The sequence below is a fragment of the Oratosquilla oratoria genome, chromosome 10 (genome assembly GCF_046742065.1).
Source record: "Oratosquilla oratoria isolate Oo_2021 chromosome 10, ASM4674206v1, whole genome shotgun sequence".
In the NCBI taxonomy this organism is placed as follows: domain Eukaryota; kingdom Metazoa; phylum Arthropoda; class Malacostraca; order Stomatopoda; family Squillidae; genus Oratosquilla; species Oratosquilla oratoria.
Window position 1 is genome coordinate 40,624,869 of NC_134786.1, and position 18,517 is coordinate 40,643,385.

Genomic DNA, 18,517 nt, shown 5'->3' on the forward strand with positions numbered 1-18,517 from the left:
CGAAAGAGAGAAGTCTTTTGGAGAGTGATGGACTTGAGACTGAGGAAATGGTACATATTGGAAAAGGGAATGCAAGAGCAGGAAGAAAAGGAAGAAAAGGTAAAAAATTAAAGATAACATATGGAGACCTCCATGCTCAAGGGGCATAACCACCACCTCTGACGTTTTTGAGCTAGTAATGGAATCCGGTAGATGGAAGCACCCTCTGTCTAGCCTTGAAAGCAGAATACTGGAATTGGACCTTTGTGTCCCTTTAACTGAGGGTACTTAATTGCGTGCTGTGGTGAGCGAGAGTCATGATGAGGTATACAAACTCCATGCTCAAGGGGCGTCCTTGGCTGAGGCAGTCAGCCAATCACTGTGCTGGCTAGTGTCCTGGCTGCCTGCTCAGCCAATCACAGCACTGCTTCAAGTTTCTCATACCTCCCTGCCTCAGTGCACAGATGTGGTGAGTTAAAGGGTGCCCACCTGTTGTTTCTGGACCATTATTTTCTTGTTTTATTACGGATATCAAGTGAACTTTGTTGTTATTGATTTTTCTACAAAATAATTAATAATAATGATTTACATCACAAAAACACTTATAAAACATGAACCAATACGAGTTTGAAGCTGAAATTTTCAGGGATTCTTAGTTTTAATACACTTGTTGACTGTGCCAAAAAATGAATAAAATCGAATGATAAATACTTACACATATAAGATTACATCTGGAATTTTTAATTTTGTCATTGAATGAAAAACTTAAAAAAAAAATAAATAAATAAACAAATAAAAAAAAAATTACACCATGGAATTTGTCTCCTCATAAGCGATCTTTTCCTACCAAGTACCTTTACGTTTTTTGCCTTCTTCATTGTGTAATTGTTGCTAGACTTTAAACACATTTTTCTCGAAATTTGGTTTTTGGCACATATGCCCCTTGAGCACGGCAGTCCCCATATCCCAACATAGACGGATTGATATCAGGAATGGATGAATTGAATGACTATCTGGAACAAGAAAAAACAGATATAATGGGGATTGTGGAGACAAAATTGAAAGGATCATTACCACCAAATAGTATAGGCCAAGGATTATATAATTGTTGGTTCAGAAATAGAGAAACAAAGCAGAGTGGAGGAGTCATGTTGCTAACCAAGAAAGGCCTAAATGCGACAAAAATCACAGAAGGAGAGAACAATGTGGAGTTGATTATGATAAGAGTTGAGGATAGAGATATGAAAAATTGAAAGTATGTAGTGATTTAGGTCCCACCAAAAACTCATGCATGGAATGAAAGTGAACACTCCAAAATGCTGGACACAAGAAAAACACTAAATGAAATACTAAAGAAAGAAGGAAATCTGGTAATTATGGGTGATTTTAGCTCAAAAGAAATATGTTGGGAAGAAATGACTGTGAAAGGAGGAGAAGATCACTGGGGAACATATTACTGGAAATGGCCATTGATTACACATTGATGCAATGGGTCAAAGAAAATACCAGATATAGAAATAATGATGAACCATCAAGATTGGACTTGATATTCACATCAGAACCCGAAATTGTGGATAAAATCAAATACAAGACACCAATTAGAAAAAGTGATCACATACTACTAGATCTAGAATTAAATGAAGAAACAAATATAAAAATTAACAAAAAACACAGAAAAGGAAGACTAATGTATAACAAAACAGATTTTGGGAAACTTGGAAAATTCTTTCAAGAAGCAAATTGGGAAAAAATTTAATAATGAAGAAACAAAGGTGGAAGAGAAATGGACAATTTGGAAGGAAATCTATAATGAAGGAATGGATAAGCATGTACCTAGACAAAAACAGGAAAGGGTATATATAAAATCCTAGTGTATATATGTATATATATATATATATATATATATATATATATATATATATATATATATATATATATATATATATATATATATATATATATATATATATATATATATATATTTATGCATGAGGTGGAATGGGTGGGGGGATGGGGGGTGAGTTAGTATGTGTTAAAAATTTGACGCAGCCAGAAGGGATTTCTCCTCGTCTTCTTTTCTGCATGAGGGGACGGAGAGGGGGGTTGCTGATTTAATGATGCAGTCTTACTGTGGATGTGCTGTGTCTTGTGACACTGCTTCTGACCCAGGGCAGTGGATAAGATGCAGGGATGACCCATCATCCAGGAGGTGCCAAGATAAGAAGGAGGGTAGAGGTGGAGGGGAGTGGAGTGTATTAGGGATGGAAAGGGTGAGAATGGTTTTTATGCCTTTGTTTTTTGGCTACCTCCTTTGTAAGGGGGAAAAAGCCTTTGGCATATGTGTGTATGTATGTATAATAAAAAGTGCAGTGAGGCAAAAGACAGAAGAGATAAAGCCTGGAAAAGATGGAAAAAGACACAAAAATGTGAGAAATGGAAAATATGTACCAAACTAAGAAATGAACATGTAAAAATATGTACATACATACACATAACAAAGGCTCTTTTCCCCCTTACATGGGGGAGTAGCCAAAAAGAAAAAGGCATAGAAACCACTCCCACCCATTCCATCCCCTATATATTCCATTCCCTCCACCCTTCTCCCTCCCTCTCATTTTGGCACCTCCTGGATGATGGGTCATCCCTGCATCCTGTCCACTGCCTTGGGTCCAAAGTAGTGTCGCAAGACACGGCAGATCCACAGCAAGGCCGCTTCATTAATTCGGCCCCCCCCCTCTCTCCGTCCCCTCATGCAGAAAAGGAGAAGACGGGGAGAAATCCCCTCGGGCTGTGTCAAATTATTTCTCATACATACTTCCTCACCCCCCATCCCTCACCCACTCCCCCTTATGTATCACAGCATCATCCATACACAACCCTTCTCCAATCATGCCTATCTTCTGTCCTCTCCCGTTTTTCCTCAACAGACATTCCTCTTTTGTAATGCCTCTTTTACCCCATCCATCACTCTCATCCTAGATGCCCCCTCATATTCACTCCTACCACACCTCTTTTACTAATCTTTCTTCACTCGTTCTTTCCATGTGTCCAAACCATCCTAATACTCTTTCATCAACCCTATCCCCCAACTCCCTTTCCACCCCTGTTCTCCTTCTCATCTCCTCATTTCTCACTCTAGCCTTGTAACCCCTATCATACTTCTCAGACATTTCATCTCAAACACATTCAAACTCTTTCTCTCTCCCTCTCTTATGTTCCATATTTCTGCCCCGTACACTGCTGTCAGCACAATCACTCCTTCATATAACCTCCTCTTAGCATTCATTCCTAGATGTCTATTTCTCATAACACTTTTTAATCCACCAAGACATCTACTTACTTCTCTCAATCTACATTCTACCTCCACCCCCACTCCTCCCTTTCCTGCCACATTCGCACCCAAGTATCTAAAACTATCCACTTCTTCCAGTCTCTCTCTCTTAATGCTCATTTCCAGCCTGCTGTCACTCTCTCCCCCTGTACATCCCCATCTGGGGTATTGGCTGCATGTTATTGTGGCAAAGTAGCATGCAGTTGATACTTTAGGGTCTATATGGGGCACCCCTATGGACCAGAGCCACACATCATTTTGTCTGTGATAGAGGAAAACTCTGTTCATAGAGAAATGATGACACTTTTATACTATGACTGTCCCTCCATTATGCTGTTCCCCAACCCCTTGTTACTGTCCTGTACCATTTTTCTGAATATTCATTTCTTTTTTTTGCCTACCCTGTGGTCGGGGAAAAGAATGCTACCACCAAGTCTTTCCACTTGAGTCGTAAGAGGCGACAAAAAACAGGACGAGGGTTAGGACTAGAAATCTTGCTACCTGTAGCCCCACAGGGGACATTACTAAAAGAAAAAGTAAAGGCATAAGAGGGTCTGGGAGTTTTCCAACCTGTACCCTAAGGTTTGGGTCTTTTAATGTGTGTGGATGTGGTACAGATGAGAGTAAAAGGGAAGAGATAGGCAGTATGTTTGTGAGAAGAAAGATGGATGTTCTGGCTTTGAGTGAAACTAAAATGAAAGGGAGGGGTGAGTGTGGGTTTGGGAGTATAGTTAGGTGCTCAGGAGTGAAGAGGGGACAAGGGAAAGAAGGGGTGGCTATACTAGTAAGTGAAGCAATAGGAAGGCGTGTAGTAGAGTGAAGGGAGGTTTCTTCAAGGTTGATGTGGATGAAGGTGAAGCTGGGAAAGGAGATGTGGGCCTTTCTAAGTGCATATGGGTCTGGTAGTGAGAAGAGCGTAGAGGAAAGGGAGGCTTTTTGGGTAGATTTAAATGAGTGCATACAGGGAGTAGGGAAAAATGTCAATGTAGTTGTATTGGGAGGCCTTAATGCTAGGGTAGGAAATGAACCAATTGACGGAGTGATTGGGAAGTATGGAGTTCCAGGTAAACATCGTAGTGGAGAATTGATGGTGGAGATGCGTCTTGAAAAAGAGAGTTGATGATAGCAAATACAATGTTTTGGAAGAAAGTCAAGCATAAGTACACATGGGAGAGGGTGGTGGATGGAAGGGTGGGAGATACAGCATTAATGGACTATATAGTGGTGACCAGGAGTATAGTAGGAAGAGTTAAGGATGTACATGTTCTAAGGGGAGAGAATGGGGGAATATCTGACCATTTTCTGGTGGACGGTAAATTGAGAGTGAAGAATAGGTGGAGAGAGAGGAAAAGGGCAGAAGGTAGGGAGGTACTTATAGTGAACTGCTTAAATGAGAAAGAAAAGGAGAGGGAGTGTAAGAAGAAGCTGAGAGAGGAGTGGGAGGGAGTGAAGGATAGAGTAGAACTAGGAGTGGAGGAGGAATGGGGATGGTTCAAGGAGGGAGTCATAAGGTGTGCAAAGATGGTGTGTGGAGCAAGGAGGGCAGGAGGAAATAGAAGGAAGGGTAGTGAATGGTGGGATGAGGAAGCAAAGAAGGGTGAAGAGAAGAAGCAGGCTTTCATAGATTGGCTACAAATTCGGACGAGGGAATCGTATGAGAGGTACAAAGTAAAGAGAAGGGAGGTAAAGCATAAGATAAAGAAAGCAAAGAGGAGAGCAGATGTGAAATGGGGTAAGAGTATGACAGAAAATTTTGAAAGTAATAAAAAGATGTTTTGGAAAGAAATTAAAAGAGGAAGAGGAGGTGAATCAAGTAGAGAGGAAAAAGTAAAAGGTGCAGATGGAGAGATGATAATGGAAGAGAAGGCAGTGAGAGGAAGGTGGGCAGAGTATTTTAGGGAGTTGCTAAATGTGAAGGAGGATAGGGAGAGAAAGGTAGTTGCAGTGGGAAGCGCTAAGAAAATGAGAGTGATAAGTGAGGAAAATGGAGGAGAAAAAGGGAAAGATGAAGTGAAAGCAGCTGTTAAGATGATGAGAGCAGGTAAGGCATCTGGGTTGGATGGATGCCATGCAGAATGTCTGAAGGAGGTACAGTTATGGTGGACTAGCTGGTGAGGTTATTTAATGTTTGTTTAAGAGAGGATAGAGTGCCAGAGGACTGGAGGAGTGCCTGTATCGTTCCGCCTTGATTGAGAGGATTAGGAGATAAACAGAGAGAGTAATTGGTGAGGAACAGTTTGGTTTTAGGACAGGTAGGTTTTGTGTAGATCAGATTTTTGTGGTAAGAAAGATGAGAAAGCTATAGGAAAAGGTAAGGATGTTTTTTGGGCTTTTATGGATTTGGAAAAGGCTTATGATAGGGTAGACAGGAAGACACTGTGGGAGGTACTACTATATGGGGTAGGAGGAAAGCTGTTAAGAGGAGTCAAGAGTTTTTATGAGAGTAGTAGAGCTTGTGTTAGGATTAGAAATGGAGAGTGAATGGTTTGAGGTAAAGGTGGGACTTTGTCAGGGATATGTTATGTCGCCCTGGCTGTTCAATCTATACATGGATGGGGTGGTGCGAGAGGTGAATGCAAGGGTGGTGGGTCAGGGGTTGGAGATGGTTAAAGAAAATGGAAAAAAGTGGGAGGTATGCCAGTTGTTGTTTGCTGATGACACTGCACTTGTAGCAGGATCAGAGGAGGGATTGAGGAAGTTAGTGACAGAGTTTGAGAAGATGTGTGAAAGAAGGAAGCTGAAGATAAATGTGGGCAAAAGTAAGGTGATGAAAAATACGTAGAGAAGAAAAAAGAAATTATTAAAAAGACATAATAGACAAATGTAAAGATCAACCCAAATTCTTTTATAGATATGTAAATGGCAAACTAAAAAATAAACAGGAAATATTTAAATTACATCAAGGTAACAGAGAATACACAAAAGATATAGAAATGGCAAATATTATGAACAAACATTTCAAATCTGTATTCACCAGAGGAAAAAAATCTACAAAACTGTGATCAAAGAATTGAAGTAAGATTTCCTCCAATGAAGAAATTAAATATTACTCAGAATGAAATAAGGAATCAAATATTATAGCTTGATGTTAAGAAGTCACATTGCCCAGAGAGAGTTGCGAACTGGATACTAAAGGAATGTAAGGATGAACTAACAGGAAAAATATACAAAATAATTGAATGCTCACTCAAGAAGGAAAACTACTAGGAGACTGGAAAAATGCCAATATAGTGCCAATATGTAAGGGGGGAAATAAGGAAGACCCAACAAATTATTGACCAGAGTCCATAACAGGTACAACAGTTAAAATTTGTGAGAGAATCATCAAAGATAGATGGACAAAATATCTGGAGGAGAATAATATATTGAACCCAAGGCAATTTGGATTCAGACAGGGAAGATAATGTACCACTAATTTGATTTGTTTCTACTCAAGATTGATAGATATATTGCAAGAAAGGGATGGCTGGGCAAACTGTGCCTTCCTGGACCTACAAAAGACATTTGATAAGGTACCATACAGAAGTAGCCAAAAAAGTAGCCAAAAAGAAAAAGGCATAAAATCATTCCCACCCATTCCATCCCTAAATACACTCTCCTCCCCTCCACCCTCCCTCTTATCTTAGCACCTCCTGGATGACGGGTCATCCCTTCACCTTGTCCTCTACCCTGGGTCAGAGGCAGTGTCACAAGACACAGCACATCCACAGCAAGGCTACCTCCCTTGAAAGGGGGGAAAAGCCTTGGTATATGTATGTACGTATGTACCATAGAGATAATTGCTATATAAACTGGAAACAATGGGAGGCATACAAGGAAAACTATTGAATTGGATGGAGGACTTCCTACATGGAAGAAAAATGAGAGTAGTGCTCAGAGACAAATATTCAAAATGGGAAGATATGAGTAGTGGCATCCCACAGGGGTCAGTACTAGCTCTGATAATGTTTGCTATATATGCAAATGATATGGATGAAGGTATTGAAAGTTACATGACCTGCTTTGTGGATGACACAAAGTTATTAAAGAGAATAAACTCCGAAATAGAGTGTGACTCATTACAGAGTGATCTGAACAAAGTCTCAGAGTGGAGTAAGTGATGGGAAGTAGAATTCAACATCAAGAACTGCAGTATAATTGAATTTGGGAAAAGCAAGAATAGAATATCAGGACAGTATAAAATTAAGAAAAGGCAAAAGGCCTTTTTCTTTTTGGCTACCCCCCTTGTAAGGGGGAAAAAGCCTTGGTATATGTATGTATGTATAAAATTAAGAGAGGAAGAGGAGGTGAATCAAGTAGAGAAGAAAAGGTAAAAGGTGCAGATGGAGAGATGATAATGGAAGAGAAGGCGGTAAGAGGAAGATGGGCAGAGTATTTTAGGGAGTTGCTAAATGTGAAGGAGGATAGGGAGGGAGAGATAGTTGCAGTGGGAAATGCTAAGAAAATGACCGTGATGAGTGAGGAAAATGGAGGAGAAATAAGGAAGGATGAAGTAAAGGCAGTTGTTAAGATGATGAAAGCAGGTAAGGCACCTGGTCTGGATAGATGCCATGCAGAATGTCTAAAAAAAGGAGGTACAGTGATGGTGGACTGGCTGGTGAGGTTACTTAATGTTTGTTTAAGAGAGGGTAGAGTGCCGGAGGACTGGAGGAGTGCCTGTATAGTTCCTCTTTACAAGGGAAAAGGGGACAAGTGTGAATGTAGTAGTTTCAGAGGGATTAGCTTGTTAAGTGTAGCTGGAAAGGCTTAAGGGAGGATCTTGAATGAGAGGATTAGGAGAGGAACAGAGGGAGTAATTGGTGAGGAACAGTTTGGATTTAGGACAGGTAGAGGTTGTGTAGATCAGATTTTTGTGGTAAGACAAATATATGAGAAAGCTATAGGAAAGGGGAAGGATGTTTTTTGGGCATTTATTGATCTGGAAAAGGCTTACGATAGGGTAGAAAGAAAGGCACTGTGGGAGGTTATGCAGATATATGGGATAGGAGGAAAGCTTCTAGGAGCTGTCAAGAGTTTTTATGAGAGTAGTAGAGCTTGTGTCAGGATTAGAAATGGAGAGAGTGAGTGGTTCGAGGTAAAGGTGGGACTTCGTCAGGGATGCGTTATGTCGCCCTGGCTGTTCAACTTATACTTGGATGGGGTAGTGCGAGAGGTAAATGCAAGGGTGGTGGGTCAGGGATTAGAGATGGTTAAAGAAAATGGAGAAAAGTGGGAGGGGAGCCAGCTGTTGTTTGCTGACGACACTGCGTTTGTGGCAGGATCGGAGGAGGGACTGAGGAAGTTGGTGACAGAGTTTGGGAGAGTGTGTGATAGAGGAAAGCTAAAGATAAATGTGGGTAAAAGTAAGGTGATAAGATGTGCAAGGGGTGAAAGTGGGAGTAGACTGGAAGTGAGCATTAAGGGAGAGCGACTGGAGGAAGTGGATAGTTTTAGATACTTGGGTGCAAATGTGGCAGGAAAAGGTGGAGTGAAGGTGGAGGTAGAATGTAGATTGAGAGAAGCGAGTAAATGTCTTGGTGGATTGAAGAGTGTAATGAGGAATAGACATTTGGGAATGGATGCTAAGAGGAGACTGTATGAAGGAGTGATTGTGCCAACAGCACTGTATGGGGCAGAAACATGGAACATAAGAGAGGAAGAGAGATGGAGTTTGAATGTGTTTGAGATGAGGTGTCTGAGAAGTATGATGGGGGTTACTAGGCTAGATAGAGTGAGAAATGAAGAGGTGAGGAGAAGAATGGGGGTGGAAAGGGAGTTGGGAGATAGGGTTGATGAAAGAGTATTAGGATGGTTTGGACACATGGAAAGAATGAGTGAAGAAAGACTAGTAAGAGAGGTATGGAAGGCAGATGTGGAGGGAGTGAACATGAAGGGATGTCCTAGGATGAGGTGGATGGATGGGGTGAAGGGGGCTTTGGGGAAGAGGGGAATGTCTGTTGAGGAAGGACGGCAGAGGACAGAAGACAGGGGTGAATGGAGAATGGTTGTATATGGATGATGTTGTGATGCATGATATGGAATGGGGGGTGAGGTAGTATGTGTGAGCAAAATTTGACGCAGCCCGAAGGTATTTCTCCCCATCTTCTGCTTTTATGCATGGGGGGATGGAGAGGGGGGGTCACTGATTTAATGAAGCGGCCTTGCTGTGGATGTGCTGTGTCTGGCGACACTGCTTCTGACCCAGGGCAGTGGACAAGCTGCAGGGATGACCCGTCATCCAGGAGGTGCTAAGATAAAAGGGAGGGTGGAGGGGTGTGGAGTGTTTTCAGGGATGGAGTGGGTGGGAATGATTTTATGCCTTTTCCTTTTTGGCTACCTCCCTTGTAAGGGGGAAAAAGCCTTGGTATATGTATGTATAAAATTGATGGAAAAGAAGTAAAGAAAGTAAATTCTGAAAGGGACCTAGGAGTAATTATCTCCAAAGAAATGTTGCCAGATAAACATATAAATAAAATAGTCGGAGAAACATACAATTTGTTGAGATCAATAAAGGTGGCTTTTAAATACATGAATACAGAAATGATTAAGAAAATATTACAAACACTGATAAGGCCAAAACTGGAATATGCAGTGCTGATATGGTCACCCAGTAAAAAAAAGAATATAAGAAAATTAGAAAGAATACAAAGAGCAACGACAAAGATGGACCCAACAATTTCAAACCTGACATATGAACAAAGACTGGCCAAAATGGAATTGCTGACCCTGGAACAAAGAAGAGAATGAGGGGACCTACTTATGATCTACACAATAATGAAAGGAAAAGAATGCCTTGATAGAGAGGACTTATTAACCCCTTCCATACGGTGCCGCATATGTATGCGTCATGAGGAGCAAGTGGATACGCGAGGCTGCCATATCGGCATCTTGATTATATTGATTGTAGTTGCCCCTGCGTAATGACATACTCTCTAAACTGTCTATAATCGCATTTTCTATGGTTATCAAAATTCACGGGTGAAAGAGAGAACGATCGATATAAGCGGTGACTATATCTTATGATGCCAGTATTATTACGACACGTCGTACGGCTGGCAGCGACTGCTGCCCATGAGATTTAAGGCCCTTACTGAAGAGGTTAAAGTGGGACAGAGGAAAAACAAGAGGACATGCAATGAAACTCAAAAAGGATAGCTACAGAAGAGACCTAAAAAAGCACAGCTTCCCACACAGAGTGATCGATCTATGGAATAAATTGGATGAAAAAATAGTGTGCAAACATAATACAAAAATTTAAGAACAAACTTGATCTTGCGAGATACAAAAATGGGTCACCCTGAGCATAGCTCCCCTTCCCGTATAATACCACTAGGTAAATACTAACTTCCTAAACCCTTCCTCTGATCCTGCTACAAGCAGTGTCATCAGCAAACAACAACTGGCTTATCTCCTACTTTTCTCCATTTTCTTTAACCATCTCCAATCCCCAGCACATTACATATACCTCTTGTACCACCCCATCCATGTATAAATTGAACAGCATAGGCAACATAACACATCCCTGGCAGAATAATTAAGAAATTATAATATAACAAATTACATTTGCACATAATTATATAATTATCAATTTGTAATATAACAAATATAATCAAATATATAACAAATATAATCAACAAAAATTAATTACATGAAAAAATCTTAGCATTATTTTGTTCTTTTTTTTTTCTTGGGTCAAGTATGATAATTTAGTTATAATGATACTTTACTGAGTCTTTCATATTCACATTACTGTACCTTATGAATTGCTGTGATGCATGAAGGTACATGATAAATGGAATCAAGTAGCATGGCATTTTTTTTTTCCATCTATGCCTTTTCTCTAATATATTCTAATTATCTATTACACTACAATAAATATTACAATAGGGCCTTGATCAATCATGACTCAATTCATGTCAGGCCCACCCCTAAACTGAATTCTGTCATCACAACAAATTCTCCAGAGTGCTACATTACTGACAGGATTATCACATTACCATACATACTGCTACACAAAAGCAAACACCAGATGGCTCTTACCAAGGCTCTATTAAGTTCATCGATGAAATCATCCTCAGATGAATCAAGGAGGTCCTTTGCCTTGGTTTTAGTTGTTGACCACACAAGGGAACTTTTTGTGTCTGAAAGCTAAAACAATTATTTTGAGAAAATATGATAAATAATTTGGTTCCACAATATTATTCCCATTTACAAACATAATCAATTACGAATGTGCAAAAACTGCTTTACTTCTGAGAAGTGGCACAAAGCCCCTTACAAAGGAGGTAGCCAAAGACAAAAGGCATAAATCCACTCCCACCCATTTTATCCTCACCCACTCCCCTCCCATTCACTATCCCTCCTTCCCTCTTTTCTTGGCTTCTTCTGGATGACAGGTCATCCCTGCATCTCACCCACTAATCTGGATCAGAAGCAATGCAGCAAGACACAGCACATCCACAGCAAGGCTGCTTCATTTAATCGGCAACACCCTTCTCCATCTCCTCATGCATAAAAGGAGAAGATGGGAAGAAATCCTTGAAGCTGTGTCAAAATATTATTCACACATAACCACTCCCTTACTCCAGCAATGGTTGAAGTAAGATGTATGGAAAACAAGCTCAGAAGCGCTAAACAGCGTTTCGCAGACAGACAAATTTGGAACCAACCCTAGCTGTTTATAAAAACGAGAAGGAAGAAGTATACTATGAGTGACCAATAATGTAACTGTCTTTGTGTCTTTATTTTTTATTTACAGTAAAAGCCCTCGTATCCGGCCTTCTTATATCCGGCACTTCAAATAACTGGCATATTTTTCACGAAAACCGAAAAATTGTGATAAAGATAGACGTATACAAAAAATAGATAAATTTAAATTTCCCGCGTGTGTTTAAAATCCCTGCGCGTGGTTGTAGTTGCTCTCGCCGCCACCAGGGCTTCTCAGTCCCATTCACTTCTCCCGCCACGTGTTAGCCACCTCCGTGCAGATGTTAGCCAACTCTATTTTATCATGCCCAAAATTGAGAAGAGGAAAGTGTGGAGCTTTCACTTAAGCAAAAGGTGGACATATGCAGAAGATTGAAGAAAGGCGAAAATAGAAAAATACTAACGGAAGAATACGGCATTGGGTCGTCTACTATTTACGATATCAAGGCCCAATCCAAAAAGCTAAGAGAGTTTGCGAAGTTGAGTGACACGCCTGAAGCTGCAGAAAATCACTACACTCTACAACACAAACGTGTGGAAATGCTGGACAAAGTGTTGTACGAGTGGTTTTGTCTTAAAATGTCTGAAGGTGCAGCTTAGGCCCAACGCTGCAAGAGAAAGCCAAATATTTTGCTGAAAAGATGTCAATTGGAGAATCGTGCCAGTTCTCAGATGGATGACTTAAAAGATTCAAGAATCGCCATAGAATACGTCGTCTTGATGTGTTTGGGGAAGCAAAATCTGCTGATTTACCTTTTGCAGAGGAGTTTATAGACAGGTACGTTAATTAACCTATGCCTTCATGGTAAAGATTCGCATCTCATATCTCAATTTATCTCTCGCATACACGGATGCATATTGCATTTATATATATATTTATTTTTTAACTTTTCTTTCCTCCTTTCTGTCATAGGTTTGCAAAATTGGTTGCCGAAGACGATCTGAAACCGGAACAGATCTACAACGCTGACGAGACCGGCCTGCTCTACCGCTGTCTACCGGCATCTACACTAACCAGTGAAGCAGAGGAAACCACCAAAAGGTTCAAAGCAAGGATAGACTGACGATGTTACTGTGTACGAACATGGCAGGGACTCATAAAGTCAAATTGTGTGTCGTTGGAAAATACCGGAAGCCACGTTGTTTTAAAAATCTAACATACTTTGCCAGTGGATTATCGCCCACAAAATAACAAATGGATGGACTCAGAAACATTCATGAATTAGCTCAAGGATGTGTTTGTCCCATCAGTGAAAGGAAATTTGAAAAAGAGAAAGACTTCTAGAGGACAGCAAATTTATTCTCCTACTCGACAACAGTAAAGCACATCCACCAGCTGAGGAACTGAGCAATGGAAACATTTCTGTTGTGTATTTACCGCCGAACGTAACGAGTGTGATCCAGCCCATGGATCAAGGAGTGATTCAAAACTTTAAAATGAATTATTGGAAAAGTTCTATGCGCAAAGTAGTTTATTTTGAGGACAGTAGCATTTCCGAATTCCAACATTGGCTTAATGAAGGCGCTATTTTTATGGAATCGCTAGCTTGGGAGGATGAAAAACAACAAACTTTAATGCGATGTTGGAGCAAATCATATCCGAAAATAATGTTTGAAGATCAGGAAGGGAATAAGAAATTTGAGGGTTTTCCATTGCCAAGAAAGAATCGGTGGTGAAAGAATTGAAAATGGGTTGTCGCGCTAAACTTTGCATTGGTGACGAAGTGATACAAGTGTGTGTAGATATGGACAGTGACCAAGCAGCAACATTCTCACTTAGTGATGATGAAATTTTACAATCACTTCCCGATGAACACGCGAAAACGACAGAGGCAGATAGTGAAGAAGACGACCCTGAGATAAAAGTGTCGTGGAAGGATGCAGCGAAGGGTCTAGCAGTGTTTGTGGAATTTGCAGAACAGTGCACAAACAAAGAGGAAAAAATTCTAAGCAGAGACATCATATATTTTATGAAAGTTGGAACAAAAAGTTTAGTGAAAGAAAATTCGAGTGTAGAGGTGAACGCACCCAACACTGAACACGGCCATTCACAACTCCGTCGTAAAATTATCAGATGATGAATAAGACAACTGGTGATCCTGTGATGATTATAACTGATGTATATTGATATGATTTACTCTATACTGATAGAATTTACAATATATAGATATGTGGATGTGTTTATTATTAAAGTGAATGAAGATCTACTAAGTAAGATAACAATGTAAATAAATGTATTTTTCAAATATCCCTTCCCGTATCCGGCATTTTCTCGTATCCGGTACGTCTTCGGCCCCATTGGTGCCGGATACAAGGGCTTTTACTGTACTTTTTTTTTTTTTTCATGGTCAGTTACTTAAAAAAAAAAAAAAAAAAAAGGGACAAAGGACCAACAAAAAGATGCCTAGACATAAGTAGGGTCAAATCACCTTTGGGGGTGATCTCCAAAAGGACATGCCTGAATGAAATACCAAAGACGTACCAAAGGTTTGAATTTTTTTTTTTTTTTCTGGTTTTGACAGAGTGGAATTTTGTATAGAGGGATAGAAATAGAAAGAGGACCCAGGTTTAAAAATATGAGAAATAGGGAAATCAAAGACTTGTTAGATGAAATAAACTCAAAAGTGAATATAAAATGATGTACATTAAGGAGAGCCAATGATGAAAATAACAGGGAAATGGATGAGCTGCAAAAAGAACTAAATAGGATAATGGGAGAGAATGATAGAAAAATGAAGATATGAATGTGAATGAGGTGTTAAAGACAGAGATGAAGGATCAAATGCAGGCAGTGACCAAAAAGTGGAAGAGAAGATCAAAGAAAATGACTTCCCAGAAATAAAGAAACAGTGGAAAGTAGAACAGGAAAGTAAAAAATTATCTTTTAAAGAAATAGTGGAGTAACAGGTCAAGGAAAATGCTAAGGAAACGGTAATACAAGTAATTAATGGGAAAGGTATTTTGGGGAGGGACACAGTGGATAAAAAAAGATTCATTGTAATCTATGGTATTAAAGAGAAACATGATGTTCCTAGATATCAGAGAGAAAAAGAGGAGAGAGATCACAAGAAATTCTGAAAGAGATTCAAGAGGAAGGGCAAAGTATAGGTAAAGAAACTGAGACATATAGAATAGTCAGATACTAAATATAAAGAAGGTTGTAGAAGAGAAGAAGCGAGCTTACACAGATTGGTTACAAAATAGGATGAGGGAGTCATATGAGACGTGCAGGGAAAAGAAAAGAGAAGTAAAGAAAAAGGTAAAGGAGGCAAAGAGGTGAGCAGATGTAAAATAGGGTAAGAGTATGACAGAAAATTTTGAAAGTAATAAAAAGATGTTTTGGAAAGAAATTAAGAGAGGAAGAGGAGGCGAATCAAGTAGAGAAGAAAAGGTAAAAGGTGCAGATGGAGAGATGATAATGGAGGAGAAGGCAGTAAGGGGAAGATGGGCAGAATATTTTAGGGAGTTGCTTAATGTGAAGGAGGATAGGGAGGGAAAGATAGCTGCAGTGGGAAATGCTAAGAAAATGAGAGTGATGAGTGAGGAAAATGGAGGAGAAATAAGGAAGGATGAAGTGAAGGCAGCAGTTAAGATGATGAAAGCAGGTAAGGCACCTGGTCTGGGTGGATCCCATGCAGAATGTCTTAAAAAAGGAGGTATAGTGATGGTGGACTGGCTGGTGAGGTTATTTAATGTTTGCTGGAGAGAAGGTAGAGTGCCGGAGGACTGGAGGAGTGCTTGTATAGTTCCACTTTACAAGGGAAAGGGGGACAAGTGTGAATGTAGTAGTTTCAGAGGGATTAGCTTGTTAAGTGTAGTTGGGAAGGCTTATGAGAGGATCTTGATTGAGAGGATTAGGAGAGGAACAGAGGGAGTAATTGGTGAGGAACAGTGTGGGTTTAGGACAGGTAGGGGTTGTGTAGATCAGATTTTTGTGGTAAGACAGATATGTGAGAAAGCTATAGGAAAGGGGAAGGATGTTTTCTGGGCCTTTATGGATCTGGAAAAGGCTTATGACAGGGTAGACAGAAAGGCACTGTGGGAGGTTATGCGGATATACGGGATAGGAGGAAAGCTTCTCGGAGCTGTCAAGAGTTTTTATGAGAGTAGTAGAGCTTGTGTCAGGATTAGAAATGGAGAGAGTGAGTGGTCTGAGGTAAAGGTGGGACTTCGTCAGGGATGCGTTATGTCACCCTGGCTGTTCAACTTATACATGGATGGGGTGGTGCGAGAGGTGAATGCAAGGGTAGTGGGTCAGGGATTGGAGATGGTTAAGGAAAATGGAGAAAAGTGGGAGGTGAGCCAGCTGTTGTTTGCGGATGACATTGCGCTTGTGGCAGGATCGGAGGAGGGATTGAGGAAGATGGTAACAAAGTTTGGGAGAGTGTGTGATAGAAGAAAGCTAAAGATAAATGTGGGTAAAGGTAAGGTGATGAGATGTACAAAGGGTGAAAGTGGCAGTAATCTGGAAGTGAGCATTAAGGGAGAGCGACTGGAGGAAGTGGATAGTTTTAGATACTTGGGTGCAAATGTGGCAGGAAAAGGTGGAGTGAAGGTGGAGGTAGAATGTAGATTGAGAGAAGCAAGTAAATGCCTTGGTGGTTTAATAAGTGTAATGAGGAATAGAAATTTGGGAATGGATGCTAAGAGGAGACTGTATGATTGTGCCAACAGCACTGTATGGAGCGGAAACATGGAACATAAGAGAGGAAGAGAGAAGGAACTTGAATGTGTTTGAAATGAAGTGTCTGAGAAGTATGATGGGGGTTACTAGGCTTGATAGAGTGAAAAATGAGGAGGTGAGGAGGAGAACAGGGGTGGAAAGGGAGCTGAGAGATAGGGTTGATGAAAGAGTATTAGGATGGTTTGGACACATGGAAAGAATGAGTGAAGAAAGACTAGTAAAGGAGGTATGGAAGGCAGATGTGGAAGGAGTGAACATGAGGGGACGTCCTAGGATGAGGTGGATGGATGGGGTGAAGGGGGCTTTGGGGAAGAGGGGAATGTCTGTTGAGGAAGGATGGGAGAGGACAGAAGACAGGGCTGAATGGAGAATGGTTGTATATGGAAAATGTTGTGATGCATGAGGTGGAATGGACGGGGGAATGGGGGGTGAGGTAGTGTGTGTGAGCAAAAATTTTGACGCAGCCCGAAGGGATTTCTCCCCGTCCTCTCCTTTATATGGGGGGACGGAGAGGGGGGGGTCTCCGATTTAATGAAGCGGCCTTGCTGTGGATGTGCTGTGTCCTGCGACACTGCTTCTGACCCAGGGCAGTGGACGGGGTGCAGGGATGACCCGTCATCTAGGAGGTGCTAAGATGGGAGGGAGGGTGGAGGGGTGCGGAGTGTTTTCAGAGATGGAATGGATGGGAATGATTTTATGCCTTGTCCTTTTTGGCTACCTCCCTGGTAAGGGGGAAAAAGCCTTGGTGTATGTATGTATGTATGTATATATATATATATATATATATATATATATATATATATATATATATATATGCCACTAAAAGTAAAACATTGGTCACAAATGACTGCAGAGGAAGTACTATCTAGAACAACAAAACTAGCAAATTATGAACATTACAAAAATGTATGGATAAAAAAAAAGAAATGAACGATGAAGAAAATGAGAAAGAAAAGGAACTTAGAAATGAATCAAATGAAAAAAATTAAAAGAGAACTGAGACTGAAAAGAATTATTCTTTTTGAGAGTGGTGGACCTGAGGCTGAGAAAATGGTATATCATGAAAAAGGAAACAAAGTAGACAGAAAAAGATGAGAAAGGAAAAAATTAAAGTTAGCCTACACCAACACAGATAGAATGATTTCAGGACTGAATGAATTAAATAACTATCTAGCATTACAAAAACCAGACATAATGGGAATAGTAGAAACTAAATTAAAAAGTACTCTACCAGCAAATACTGTGGGACAAGGTCTATACAACTGTTGGATGAAGAATGGAAAGGAAAAACAGGGAGGGGAAGTATTATTTTTGACTAGGAAAGACTTAATTGTGACAAAGATAACAGAAGGAAAAACAATGTAGAATCAATTATGATAAAAGTTGAAAGCAATTACAGTAAAAGCAGATAATTTGTAGTAGTGTATGTGCCCCCCAAAACACAGGCCTGGACAGAAAGCAATCATTCCAAACTGTTGGAAGATACAAAATGAACTAATATACTGAAAGACGAAATACAGTAATTATGGGTGATTTTAATTCACAAGAAATATGTTGGGAAGAAATGACAGTAGAGGGTGGAGAAGACCTCTGGGGCAACATACTTGATATGACCATTGAATATACAATGACTCAGTGGGTTAAAGAAAATACTAGATACAGAAACAATGAGGAACCATCAAGACTGGATTTAATACTTACATCAGAACTTGAAATTGTGAACAGAATTGATTACAAAACTCCAATAGGATAGAGTGACCATGTACTAATAGAATTCAAACTAAAAGAGCAAATGTACTTAAAAAGAAATGAGAAACATAGAAAAGGAAAACTAATGT

General features: G+C 40.2%; 1 protein-coding gene across 6 annotated transcripts in view; it reads right to left on the reverse strand.

Annotated features, from left to right (window-relative positions):
• Positions 1 to 18,517, reverse strand: part of Coq6 (ubiquinone biosynthesis protein COQ6, mitochondrial) — a 159,979-nt gene that overhangs the window by 59,092 nt on the left and 82,370 nt on the right. For 5 of the 6 annotated variants that reach the window (XR_012966803.1, XM_076191737.1, XM_076191735.1 and 2 more), the window contains one exon: positions 11,330 to 11,437. The exons of the other annotated variant lie outside the window; for it this stretch is intronic. Coding sequence is in view for 4 of the 5 variants with exons in the window: in XM_076191737.1 (XP_076047852.1) it covers positions 11,330 to 11,437 (108 nt within the window). In the remaining variant the exon portion in view is untranslated. The remainder of the gene's footprint in view (positions 1 to 11,329; positions 11,438 to 18,517) is intronic. 6 annotated transcript variants of the gene reach the window in all.